General features: G+C 37.8%; 1 protein-coding gene across 1 annotated transcript in view; it reads left to right on the top strand.

The window, feature by feature from the left end:
* NEB (nebulin) overlaps window positions 1-12,231 on the top strand; it is a 236,581-nt gene that overhangs the window by 118,850 nt on the left and 105,500 nt on the right. The window contains 9 exon segments of the mRNA XM_017866068.1: window positions 777-1,088; window positions 2,037-2,240; window positions 3,032-3,136; window positions 4,411-4,518; window positions 5,966-6,277; window positions 8,160-8,363; window positions 9,686-9,790; window positions 9,933-10,040; window positions 10,428-10,739. Coding sequence (XP_017721557.1) covers window positions 777-1,088; window positions 2,037-2,240; window positions 3,032-3,136; window positions 4,411-4,518; window positions 5,966-6,277; window positions 8,160-8,363; window positions 9,686-9,790; window positions 9,933-10,040; window positions 10,428-10,739 — 1,770 coding nt within the window.

A 12,231-nucleotide genomic window follows, 5' to 3' on the forward strand; every position in this document is an offset into this window, starting at 1 on the left:
TTTGCCCCATCACTTGAAAAAGAACATAGAAGGACAAAGTCTTCTTTCTATGCGGTGCACAGAACCAATATTTCTTTACCCTAAAAATGAAAACATCAGATCCCTGGACATCTTAAAAATTAATCCAAGACTAGTAAAATTGTTCATTTTTATAGGTTTTAAAATTTTTAAATTCTGGTTAAATATATTTATTTATATATGTATATATATTTGTATATATTTTATATATGTATATATAATTTACCATCTTACCCATTTTCAAGTATACTGTTTGGTGGGGTTCAGTATATTCATATTGTTATACGACAGATTTCCAGAATTTTCATCTTATAAAACTTAAACTCTCTACCTATTAAATAACAGAAATTGTCCATTTTAAAACTATCCCTCCTAAATCATTTGTGAAGAGGAAATTATTTCTCAGACTATGCTAGAAATTTTTAATGATCCATGTAAACATACGCCCCCGGTGTGTTCTTAAATAGGCTCACTGACATGATGGATTTCTGAGACACTGTCATGGTTTATTACTGTAATTGGACTCTTCAGTATTCACTTTTTATCATTTTTTGCCAACATATGATTCTCTAGCATATATAAAGGAACTACTGTGGGGTTATTCTGTGGAGATGTGCCAATGAGCACAACAGTCCAGTATGTAGCATTACAGCGGCATGACCAGTGAAACTCCTCTGTTGCCTTAAAGATTTCATAGAAAGAACAACAGGGAATAGCCCTTTGTGCTTCCTTCTTCTTTATTGGATTCTCTCTTTCAGTACAAATACAAAGAAGCATATCGTAAACAGTTGGGTCACCACATCGGCGCCCGAGCAGTACATGATGACCCCAAGATAATGTGGTCCCTCCACATTGCCAAAGTGCAGAGTGACCGTGAGTACAAGAAAGATTTTGAGAAATACAAGACAAGGTTCAGCAGCCCAGTGGACATGCTTGGTATCGTTTTGGCCAAGAAGTGTCAGACCTTGGTCAGCGATGTGGACTATAAACATCCTCTGCATGAATGGATCTGCCTGCCCGACCAGAATGACATCATTCATGCACGGAAAGCCTATGACCTCCAGAGTGATGTGAGTTTCCTTGATGTTAGCTCTGCTTGTTAAAAGTGGATCCAAACGTGTCTGTGGGTTCTGACTAGTGCCGATGAACTGCAATTTGTTTGTATATTTCAAACAATTTACAATTAAATGTCTGAAAGGAGTTTCCCAATGGAGGTACTACAATTTGTTTTCTCCTCCAAAAGTTCTCTGCAGGAGAGGAAATAAAGTAAATATTATCAATTCTAAACAGGTATAAATCTTCCTAGGGATTCAGGCTTCCTTTGTCTGAATCAGATGAAACTTAACCCTTAAAAATATATCACTGCAAACTTTTGGCTAAGGAAGTAAAAAAAATGTGTGTGTTTGTTGGCAGACGGTAGTATGGAGATAGTGAGAGGGAAAGCATATTATGCTAAATTACTTTAATTTACATTTTACACTTACTGATGGGGAAATTCTATTTCTTGTGTTTATCAAAACCAGTCCTCTAATACTTATCAACATTCAGCATATCTATTGAGAATAAAATAAAATGAATAATTAGGGAAATGCCAAACATATCTCTACAACATCACATTTCCTTTATACACTTGAAGTTTTGTGATTTTTGAAGATGGAAATAACAGTGAGAATTTTTTGACTGCAGTCTGAGTATGTGGTTTTATTTGGAACTATTAGAGTACATTTTCCAGGCTAAAAAAGCATGCTTTTGTGTAAAATCTTGTAATACTCTCATAGGCAGGACGATGTCTTTTACTTTAAAAGAAGATCTTTGATCATTCTTGGTATACTCCTCTGTATCAAAAAAATGCTCAGAAAAAAATATGCTTATGATTCAATAATGTGTGTGAGTGAGTGAATTACTATGCTGGGAACCTTAACTATTCATCAGCACTTTTGTGTTTCTCTAGGATAACCCATTTTGTAACTATGAATCTGAAACACTAATAAATGTGTTGGTTATCTGTTGATCTGCAGAATTTGTATAAGTCAGACCTTGAATGGATGAAAGGCATTGGCTGGGTTCCTATTGATTCCTTGGAAGTTGTTAGGGCCAAGAGAGCTGGAGAATTACTTAGTGATACTATCTACCGTCAGCGTCCAGAAACGCTGAAATTTACCAGTATAACAGACTCTCCGGAGCAGGTGCTGGCAAAAAACAATGCTTTGAACATGAATAAGGTGAGTCTTCAATCCTCACTGTTAGGTATCAAAAGTTACCACGGAACAATTTTAAAATTCTGACGTATTATTGCATTTTAAAGATAATAAGAATCACGATACCTTCTTAAATGATTTTTCCACTATAATACCATAGTTACTTAGTGATACTTCAAAATATTAAACCATTGTTAAAAGTACTGTGTGCTTTTTTCTTTTTTTTTTTTTTCTTTGTGACAAAGTTTCATTCTTGTCGCCCAGGCTGGAGTGCAATGGCGCGATCTTGGCTCACTGCAACCTCCACCTCCTGGGTTCAAGCAATTCTCTTGCCTCAGGCTCCTGAGTAGCTGGGATTACAGGAGCCTGCCACCATGCCCAGCTAATTTTTGTCTTTTCAGTAGAGACGGGGTTTCACCATGTTGAAGGCTGGTCTCAAACTCCTGACCTCAGGTGATCCACCCGCCTCTGCCTCCCAAAGTGCTGGGATTACAGGTGTGAGCCACCGCACCCGACCTAAAGTACTGTGTGCTTCTGATTGGATTAGTAGGTTGTTAAAAAAATACTGTGTGCAATAACTCCTTCCTAGAAATTATTTTGAATACTTCAATCCAATTATACTTTTCATAACTGATAAGTCCTTTAACAGTTAGATTCTTGAAATAATTTTAATAAGAAACAAAGGTAGGGAATTTATGCAGCTGTAATAATTTTATTTCTACCTTGTATACAAGAGAGATGAATGGCACATAATCAAAAGAATAATATCTGTGAACACCAAAATAATTTCTCTCTCTCTCTCTCTTTTTTTGTAGCGCTTATATACTGAAGCCTGGGACAATGACAAGAAAACTATTCATGTCATGCCCGATACACCAGAAATCATGTTAGCCAAACTCAACCGAATAAACTACAGTGATGTAAGTAAACTGTTGATCTTGTAATGAACAGAAAGGCAAAACATGAACCATTGTAGCTGTTTTCTTAGGAAAATGTTTTGACTAATTTATTACACATACTCTGAACTACCATTTTCAGTAGAAGAGATAGTTCTCACTTGATTCAGTTTTGAGCTATGTGGTGGTCCACAAAGTAGGCTACCATTTTATTAACGGGTTATCAGTAATTGAATGATTATGAATAAATATCCCCATGGGAATTATACTTTTTAAAACCTTCCCCTGCAGGTCAATGTGGATATCAAGTCATTATTTTATTCAGCAGCTAGCAAGTAGGCAAGGACTAGGTTTGAATCTGGTGAGTTAGTAAGCCGCATATTCTTTTGCTGCTCCAGTACGCTCTGATAATCATTTGATGTTAACATTTTTCCAGGCATTTCTGCCAGAACCAACATTTTCATAAGGGCAATGATCCTGAAATCCTGGGTCCATAGATGCATCATTGTCTGAGATAATAGTCCACAGCAAAATAAGAAAAAATAAGCACAATGTGTTGAGTTTTTCATAAAACTAAATAGATTACATTTTAAAATATTGTCCTTATTTTTTATCCTTCTTTTGTATTAAGATGGCCTGTCTTTTATATTATGATGACAATAATAAATAGTGTGTTTTGTTTTGTTTTGTTTTGTTTGAGATATAGTTTCATCCTGTCACCCTGGCTGGAGTGCAGTGCCACAATTTCGGCTCACTGCAACCTCCGCCTCCTGGGTTCAAGTGATTCTCCTGTCTCAGCCTCCCGAGTAGCTGGGACTACAGGTGCACGCTACCATGCCCAGCTGATTTTTGTATTTTGAGTGGAGACGGGGTTTCACCATGTTGGCCAGGCTGGTCTTTTCTCAAACTCATGACCTCAAGTGATCCACCCACCTCAGCTTCCCAAAGTGCTGGGATTATAGGCTTGAGCCACCACGCCTGGCCAATAAATAATTTTTTCTTTCTTTCTTTTTTTTTTTTTTACATCTGCTTGTTTGGCAAATAAAATTTTGCCAACCAAATGTTGATTCCCCCCCCCCCATTTTTTGGTTGAAATTTATAAGTCAATAAATCCCAATGTTTGGAACATATGTCTTAAAAATCCTAAGCACCCATGAGGCAAAGCTATCTATAAACGCACCCTAATAATTGACTTTCTGGATTATTTCTGTAGTTTAAACGAGGACAAAGAAAATGTAATAATAAACAGCTTCACTTTTTATGGAAGGAGTAATGAATAATGACTTTCTTTTCTACAGAAACTCTATAAACTTGCTTTGGAAGAGTCCAAGAAGGAAGGCTGTGACTTGCGTCTGGATGCCATTCCAATCCAAGCAGCCAAGGCTTCAAGAGAGATTGCTAGCGATGTAAGTGGATGTTTTTGGAAAAGCCATTTCTTACTCAAAGATATTGACAAATAGAAGCTTTCAGAATTTTTCTTGCCAGAAATTTAGTTACCCCTACAGGTCTCAATTCCCTTTGGTGATTTTTTCCCTATACAAAATTGTAAATGGAAAAAAAGAAAGAAAAGCACAAAATTCTAGACCCATTATACCTGTCAATCAATCAAAAATAGAGACACACTATTTTAAAAAAAGCGTTTGATGGACACCAAAATGGGTTCATATTTTGAGCCTCAGAAATTGAACACTGCATCTTAAAAAAAAAACAAAAAAAAAAAAACCCCAAAAAATACATAGAAAATTGAACAGCAGTTGACCTAGATGTTTGTGAAATTAAAGGGATTAATTTATTCCCTTTAAATAACATGTGGGAAACAGCCAATATACATGTAAACTCTTCCTTACTACTTCTATTTATTTATTCTGGCATTAAAAGAAAACTATAGATGGATACGTTTTAGAGATTTGTTTTGTCCTTTGTAACTCCTAATTGGTGAGATGTCCCTCACTGGACACAAGAAAAGGTGGCGAAGTAAGCAAAGCTTTTTCTCAGCATGCTCTCGCCTCTTCTCTACTTTTCTTCACATGCAAAACACCTCCTAAGGGTGCCCAGTGTCCTCATTCCGTAACAAGCCTTCTTAGGACTCAAATTTAGACTTTCCCTCTTCTGCAAGGGCCTCATGCCTTAGACATATGCTTCATTCCTTCTGTAAACTAAAAAGTATCTGAAACAGATCTCAATCAATTTAGAAGTTTATTTTGCCAAGGTTAAGGACACACGCCCTATTATCAAAACTTTTCTTGCTGTTAAGCTGGAGAAGCCTACACCATAATCGTCTCATGGTGAAATGGACCATAATGTGTTATTCTTGAATCTTAAAGGTAGAAAAGCTGACTCATAGTGAAAGCTCAGTGGTGTTGATAGGCTAATAAGAGTCATTTCCTGGTGACACATAAACTCTATCTAAATGTAACACATATCCTTGACTGAGAAGTCTATTATAAGTTCTAATAAGGGAACTATTGTAAAATTTTCTTAATGTCAAACAGTTTTGGGAAAATAACTATGTCTTTAAGTAGATGCTCTATTAGATTGTACAATATATTTACCTCTAACTGTTAAGGAATCAAAGGTAAACTAAGCAGTGTGGTATAATGAGGAGGAAAAATATTAGGAACAAGAAGCTCTTCATTCTAGGCTCATGCTGCCACCTGCTTGTGGTGTGACTGTGCAAATCACTAAACCCCTGCTAGGTTCAGGTTTTGACTTTTAAAAATAGGGTTGATGATATTCACCTTTCTCCTTCACAATAGTGATGGGGAAAAGAAAAAGAAACAATATGTGTGTGAACCTATGAAACATGATTATGTAAGATGTTCTTGTCATTATACTCTTATCTCTTTTCTTTAGTACAAGTACAAGGAAGGCTACCGCAAACAGCTTGGCCACCACATTGGGGCCCGGAACATTGAGGATGACCCGAAGATGATGTGGTCCATCCACGCGGCCAAGATCCAGAGTGACAGGGAGTACAAGAAGGACTTTGAGAAGTGGAAGACCAAGTTCAGCAGCCCAGTGGACATGCTGGGGATGGTGACGGCCAAGAAGTGTCAGATCCTTGTAAGCGACGTAGACTACAGGCATCCCCTGCATGAATGGCTCTGCCTGCCTGATCAGAACGATGTCATTCAGGCTCGGAAGGCCTATGACCTGCAGAGTGATGTGAGTGCCCCTAATATTCTTCAGTAATGGTTTAGAAAAGCATTCTAACTCTTTTGCCCATGGAATCTTTCCAGTCTGGTGAAACCTACAGACACCTCTTTAGGATAATGTTCTGAAATGCACAAAATAAAATATGTGTTTAATTTCAAAATAAACCAATCATATTGAAATATCATTATCAAAGTATGAAACCAAACCTGTAATGTGCTTTTCATTAACACATTAAGTAAAAAGTTATAGCAGTGACTATAATAACTAATTTCAAAGAAGTGATGAGCATAAATACTTTAAGACATCAGCAACAACTTGTATTAGTCTGTTCTCACATTGCTAGAAAGAACTACCTGAGACTGGGTAATTTATGAAGAAAAGAGATTTAATTGACTCACAGTTCCATGGACTGTACCGGAGCATGGCTGGAGAGGCCTCAGGAAACTTACAATCATGATGGAAGGTGAAGGGGAAGCAAGCACATCTTCACATGGCGGAACAGGAGAGAGAGCAAAGGGGGAAGTGCTACACACTTTTAAACACCCAGATCTCATGAGAATTCACTATCCAAGGGGGAAGTCCCCCTCCATGATCCAATCACCTACCGCCAGGCTCCTCCTCCAACATCCAGGATTACAATTCATCATGAGATCTGGATGAAGATGCAGAGCCAAACTATATCAAACTATAATAGGATATAAAAAGATTTGAGATTTCTAAAGCTGACAAAGTCAGGTATAGTGTGAATACTACTATAATGTAATACTTATAATGGAATGAAAGGCTATATTTCAGTTAGAGGTTAATGAAAATGAGAGGATGTTACATATTTTTTCTATCCAAGTTCACTGATGCCAAGTTAAGAATTCCTGTTCTAAACAACCTAATTTTCCAAATGAATCAATTGCATTATAATTTTGTGTCTATTTAACTTATAGGAATTATCTATTGTAACTTCTGAAAGGAAGTTTAAAAATGAATTATACCTATTAAGACAATTTGTCTAAGAAACTTGAGAACAATAGCTCCCTAGAAATATGTTAGACACTTCTGTCGTTGGCCAATAGAGTCCTTTGGAGAGTCAAATATTACCTCATTGATATGGTAGTTCCTTGTTTTAATCAAGCTCTGATTAAATCAAGCACTTTTGGAAGAATGATAAAAGCAGTGACAGTTTAAAAAAAGAGAGATTCCCCAAAAGCCATAAAACAAAAGAATTGTTACCTTTCCTTACAAGAAAATTTCCCTTCAACCAATTGTTTATATTCAAAGAAGAAAATGAAAGAAAAAAATGTATTTGTTTACTTGAATTCTAAGACAAGAAAGAGGATGGAGGATAAGATAAATATGAGTAAAAAGAGATGTACTCTTTGACTTGGAAGCGTGTACATAGAAACATATGAAAAAAGATGTCTTTTTATCCCCCAAAAAACACATTAATGCAACATGTGGTCAACCAGTAATGCTCATTTCTTCTCTATATACCAAGACGAGCTGTGAAAGCCACTGCCCAACAACACAGGAGCCAACTGTATTGCAACCCAGTATGGTTTCCATAAGAAATCCTTATGGTTTCCATAAGGGCCATCAAATCAGAGAAGAAACACTTTGCTTCAAGAGGCAGGCAGTAATTTCTTAAGGTGGTTTTGTATCACTGAAAATGAATAGCATTAAAGAGATTTCTGTGAGTCTTTAAAACAGTAAATATTGGCTACCTTCAGGAGCCAGGCATTTAACTAGCCATTCTAAACCAAAGTAAAGCAATCCTGTGGGTCTTCCCAGAAATTTACGTAAATAAGATTCAGACTTATACATTATCTATGTATGTTAAGATCAGGTACCAGGCTGTCTAGGTGACATCTATAAATATTTGACATTATTTCATTTTCAGGCTATTTACAAATCTGACCTTGAGTGGCTGAGAGGAATAGGATGGGTTCCCATTGGCTCTGTAGAGGTCGAGAAGGTGAAGAGAGCTGGAGAAATCCTGAGTGACAGGAAGTATCGCCAGCCTAGAGACCAGCTCAAATTCACATGCATCACAGACACTCCGGAAATTGTCCTCGCAAAGAATAATGCCCTGACAATGAGCAAGGTGAGTCTCTAGCTGTTTCCTGTTGCCAGAATCATACCTTCCACAGATTTGGCTCATAAAGTAGGAAATTCCCTAAGGGTTCCCTGAGAAAGGAGGTGTCATAGGCTTAATTCTCATGCAGGCCTTTAACAGAGCATCTGCTTGAATTAAAGGTGACCCTGTGTGCTCTTCTCAATACCCTGCCCCCTAATTCTCTGTGTGCATGTGGGAACAGAGCCTGGAATGATTTCCCTGGAGTGATACAGTCACCCTTCTGAGCAGTGACCTGGAAACATCACAAATGCATTACCCTTCATTACACATTCTCCTAGGCAGAGCAGACTCAGGCCACTTACGTGTCTTTAGCCATCTGGTAAGGAATATAAGCCATTTACATTTCATTCTGAGGCTGGGAAACACATAGCGTTTCATAGCAATGCTGGTATACATTCAAACTGGTTGCTTGGGTTGCTCCTCCACATTAGGTTATGGAAATCCACTTTTGAAAGCTAGCTGCTATTTCTGCTTTCAGTTTTATTACACAAGATAGATGATCATTTGTTTCATCCAAAGTTTCATCAATCTATTTTTATCCAATGCGTCAGCCCTTTAATATGCATATTTTAGATTGACTTGAACTTGAATTCTGCAACACCTGCCTGGAAACCTTCCAATCATTAGGCTAGTACAATTGAGTGCTCAGTACAAATATGAAAGTGGTTTCAGACAGCAAACTCCAGAGTCTGGGGTATACAACTCCAGAAACTCTTTTATATCCATCAACAGCAACCATGATGATAACACCAATAGGAATCACCAAAACATCGTTGAGTATCTGCTGTGACTTGGGCATTTTATATATGTTATGGATCATCTTCAAAAAATACTCAATAAAAAAGAAAGATTCTCCCCCTCTCAGAAATGAGGAATGTGAGGAGTTATGTACCTTTCTCCAGATCACACAGCTTGGAAACAGTAGAGTTGGGTTTACACTTGGGATTGACTCTGAAGTCTAGGGATTTCTACTGTCTCATAGTTCTATAACCGAGATCCATCTTTGGATGTCCGAATAAGCTTGTGATTCATTGGATGAAAAGAATTACTAATAGTAACCATTATATTGCATCATATTAATTATGAAACCACTGTACAGCTATTTAAATATTGCTATGTTTTACTTTCCCCATGACCTTTTTACTTCCCTCACCTCCCACAAGCATTAGAAGGAGCTATCATACAGTTAAATGTGAGTTAAATTTGCTAACAACTGTAATGATGTTATTGGCTTTAACAAAAGGTCTTATACTCCCTCTCCCCATGCCCCACCCCGCCCTGCCCTGTAGCATTTATACACAGAAGCTTGGGATGCTGACAAAACCTCCATCCACGTGATGCCAGACACCCCGGAAATCCTGCTGGCCAAGAGTAATTCTGCCAATATCAGCCAAGTAAGAGATTTCCTGATTGTTGCTTAAACCTTTCTAAGAGTAATTAAAATGCTTTTTCCACCATAACAATTTCCTTTCTGGAACTGGCCTATTACCTTCCTCAAACACTCTTATTTTCTGTCGTCTATTATCCCTTCCCTAGAAACTTTACACCAAGGGATGGGATGAATCAAAGATGAAGGACTATGATCTGAGAGCAGATGCTATTTCCATCAAAAGTGCCAAGGCCTCCAGGGACATTGCCAGTGACGTGAGTACCTTCCATCTAACCCTCTGTGGTCTCCATTGTGCTGAACAACCCAGAGGGTGGTTGGTGGACCACACTCTGTAGTTATTTCCACATGTACCTTCCTGTCCTACTTCCTACCTCCCAAGACCGTTCCCTTTGTTGTTACAGAGAATAAAAATACATTTTGGCATTATAGTTAGAGTTGCTACAGGGAATGCTTTCACCAATGAAGATACATGATTACAATTATTTTTATAACAGTATAAAACATTGCTTTTAAATATAATAGTTCAGAAATGCCAAAATATTTGTAAAATAAAATTCTTGTCCATTTCATGTTGTCTGTAATTGTCAGCATGAGCATGGTTTTAAAACTGGATGTCTGCATCTGTATTTCTGGCATTTTAGTACAAATACAAGGAAGCCTATGAGAAACAGAAAGGCCACCACATTGGAGCCCAGAGCATTGAAGATGATCCCAAGATTATGTGTGCCATACATGCAGGAAAAATTCAAAGTGAAAGGGAGTACAAGAAGGAATTCCAGAAGTGGAAGACCAAGTTCTCTAGCCCAGTGGACATGTTAGGCATCTTGCTGGCCAAGAAATGTCAGACTTTGGTCAGTGACATTGATTATCGCAATTATCTGCATCACTGGACATGCATGCCCGATCAAAATGACATTATCCAAGCAAAGAAGGCCTATGACCTGCAGAGTGATGTACGTAGCATGAATTTTGGGAAAGGGGGAAGGGGAAGACGTAGATTTGTTCATTGTCCAGTCAGTGCCTCTGTGGACAGCCCCCTGGGGTGTGCACTGCACAAACCCGGGGGTGGGGCTGGGGGGGTACCATTCATATTGTTTAATATAAAATCCATCTTTAGTAGTTATGTGGCGGGAAGCAAAAACAGAGATGAGCCTTAGTGAGGTCATGTCCTTTTTTCCCCAGCCTAGATTCCAGACTTTTTTTTCCATGTCATTTGTAACTTCTGGCAATGAAAATATATTTCAGACAAATATAAATCATTTGAATGCTTTTAAAATAATTACTGCTGTTATGCTAGCTCCAAAACACTAAACAGTATTTCCTTGGGTCAATATCACAGGATTAAAATGGAATCCAATTCAGCAAAATTTTTCTTTAAAATTTTCAATTATAAAATTTTTTGAAATATCAAATAATTATATGGAATTCAGCATTATTACTATATATAATTCATGGCTAGTATAAATAATTATGTTTTTACAAATTACTTCTGTCATCAATATTAAAAACCCTGAATCATGTGAGATCTCAGGTCTTACTTTTTTGGAAGTACAGTCTCCTGCATTTATCATCCCTTCAACCCCATGTGCTTTATTTTTCAGCTAAGGATTGGTATGTCTAACACTTAAATTTTTTTATTTTTTTTATTTATTTTATTTTTTTTTTTGAGATGGAGTTTCGCTCTTGTTGCCCAGGCTGGAGTGCAATGGCACGATCTCGGCTCACTGCAACCTCTGCCTCCTAGGTTCAAACGATTCTCCTGCCTCAGCCTCCCAAGTAGCTGGGATTACAGGCATGCGCCACCATGCCCGGATAATTTTTTATTTTTTGTATAGGTGGGTTTTCACCATGTTGGTCAGAAATGGTATTTCTGTCTGACATCTTCTTTATAGAGTGTGTATAAGGCAGACCTGGAGTGGTTGCGTGGCATCGGCTGGATGCCAGAAGGCTCGGTGGAAATGAACAGAGTGAAGGTTGCTCAAGACCTCCTGAATGAAAGACTCTATAGGACACGACCAGAAGCTTTGTCATTCACCAGCATTGTTGACACTCCCGAAGTTGTCCTGGCAAAAGCCAATTCTCTGCAAATAAGTGAGGTAAGAACCATCCTACTATCAAGCTTTCCTGGTTCTGGATTCTGTTTTCCAATGACACCACCCAAACCGAGTCCATAGACTGGACTTCTTCAAAGAATTTTGGTGAGAGGAGCAACTCTAAAAATGTCTTCACTAGTGAAGACACACTGAAAATAGAACTCTGACCAACACCAACAGGCCTTTCTTCTACCACACATACACACTGTGAAGTACTGCAATGAAAATGTCACTCCATGGCAACTCAGGAACACAAATATCTGTTGACCTCATATTAAATACTAAGACATGTAGTGTCATGCTACATAATAATAGAACATTGTATTAGTCCAGATTCTCTAGAGAAACAGAA

The sequence above is a fragment of the Rhinopithecus bieti genome, unplaced genomic scaffold (assembly GCF_001698545.2).
Source record: "Rhinopithecus bieti isolate Rb0 unplaced genomic scaffold, ASM169854v2 scaffold_81617, whole genome shotgun sequence".
Taxonomy (NCBI): Eukaryota; Metazoa; Chordata; class Mammalia; order Primates; family Cercopithecidae; genus Rhinopithecus; species Rhinopithecus bieti.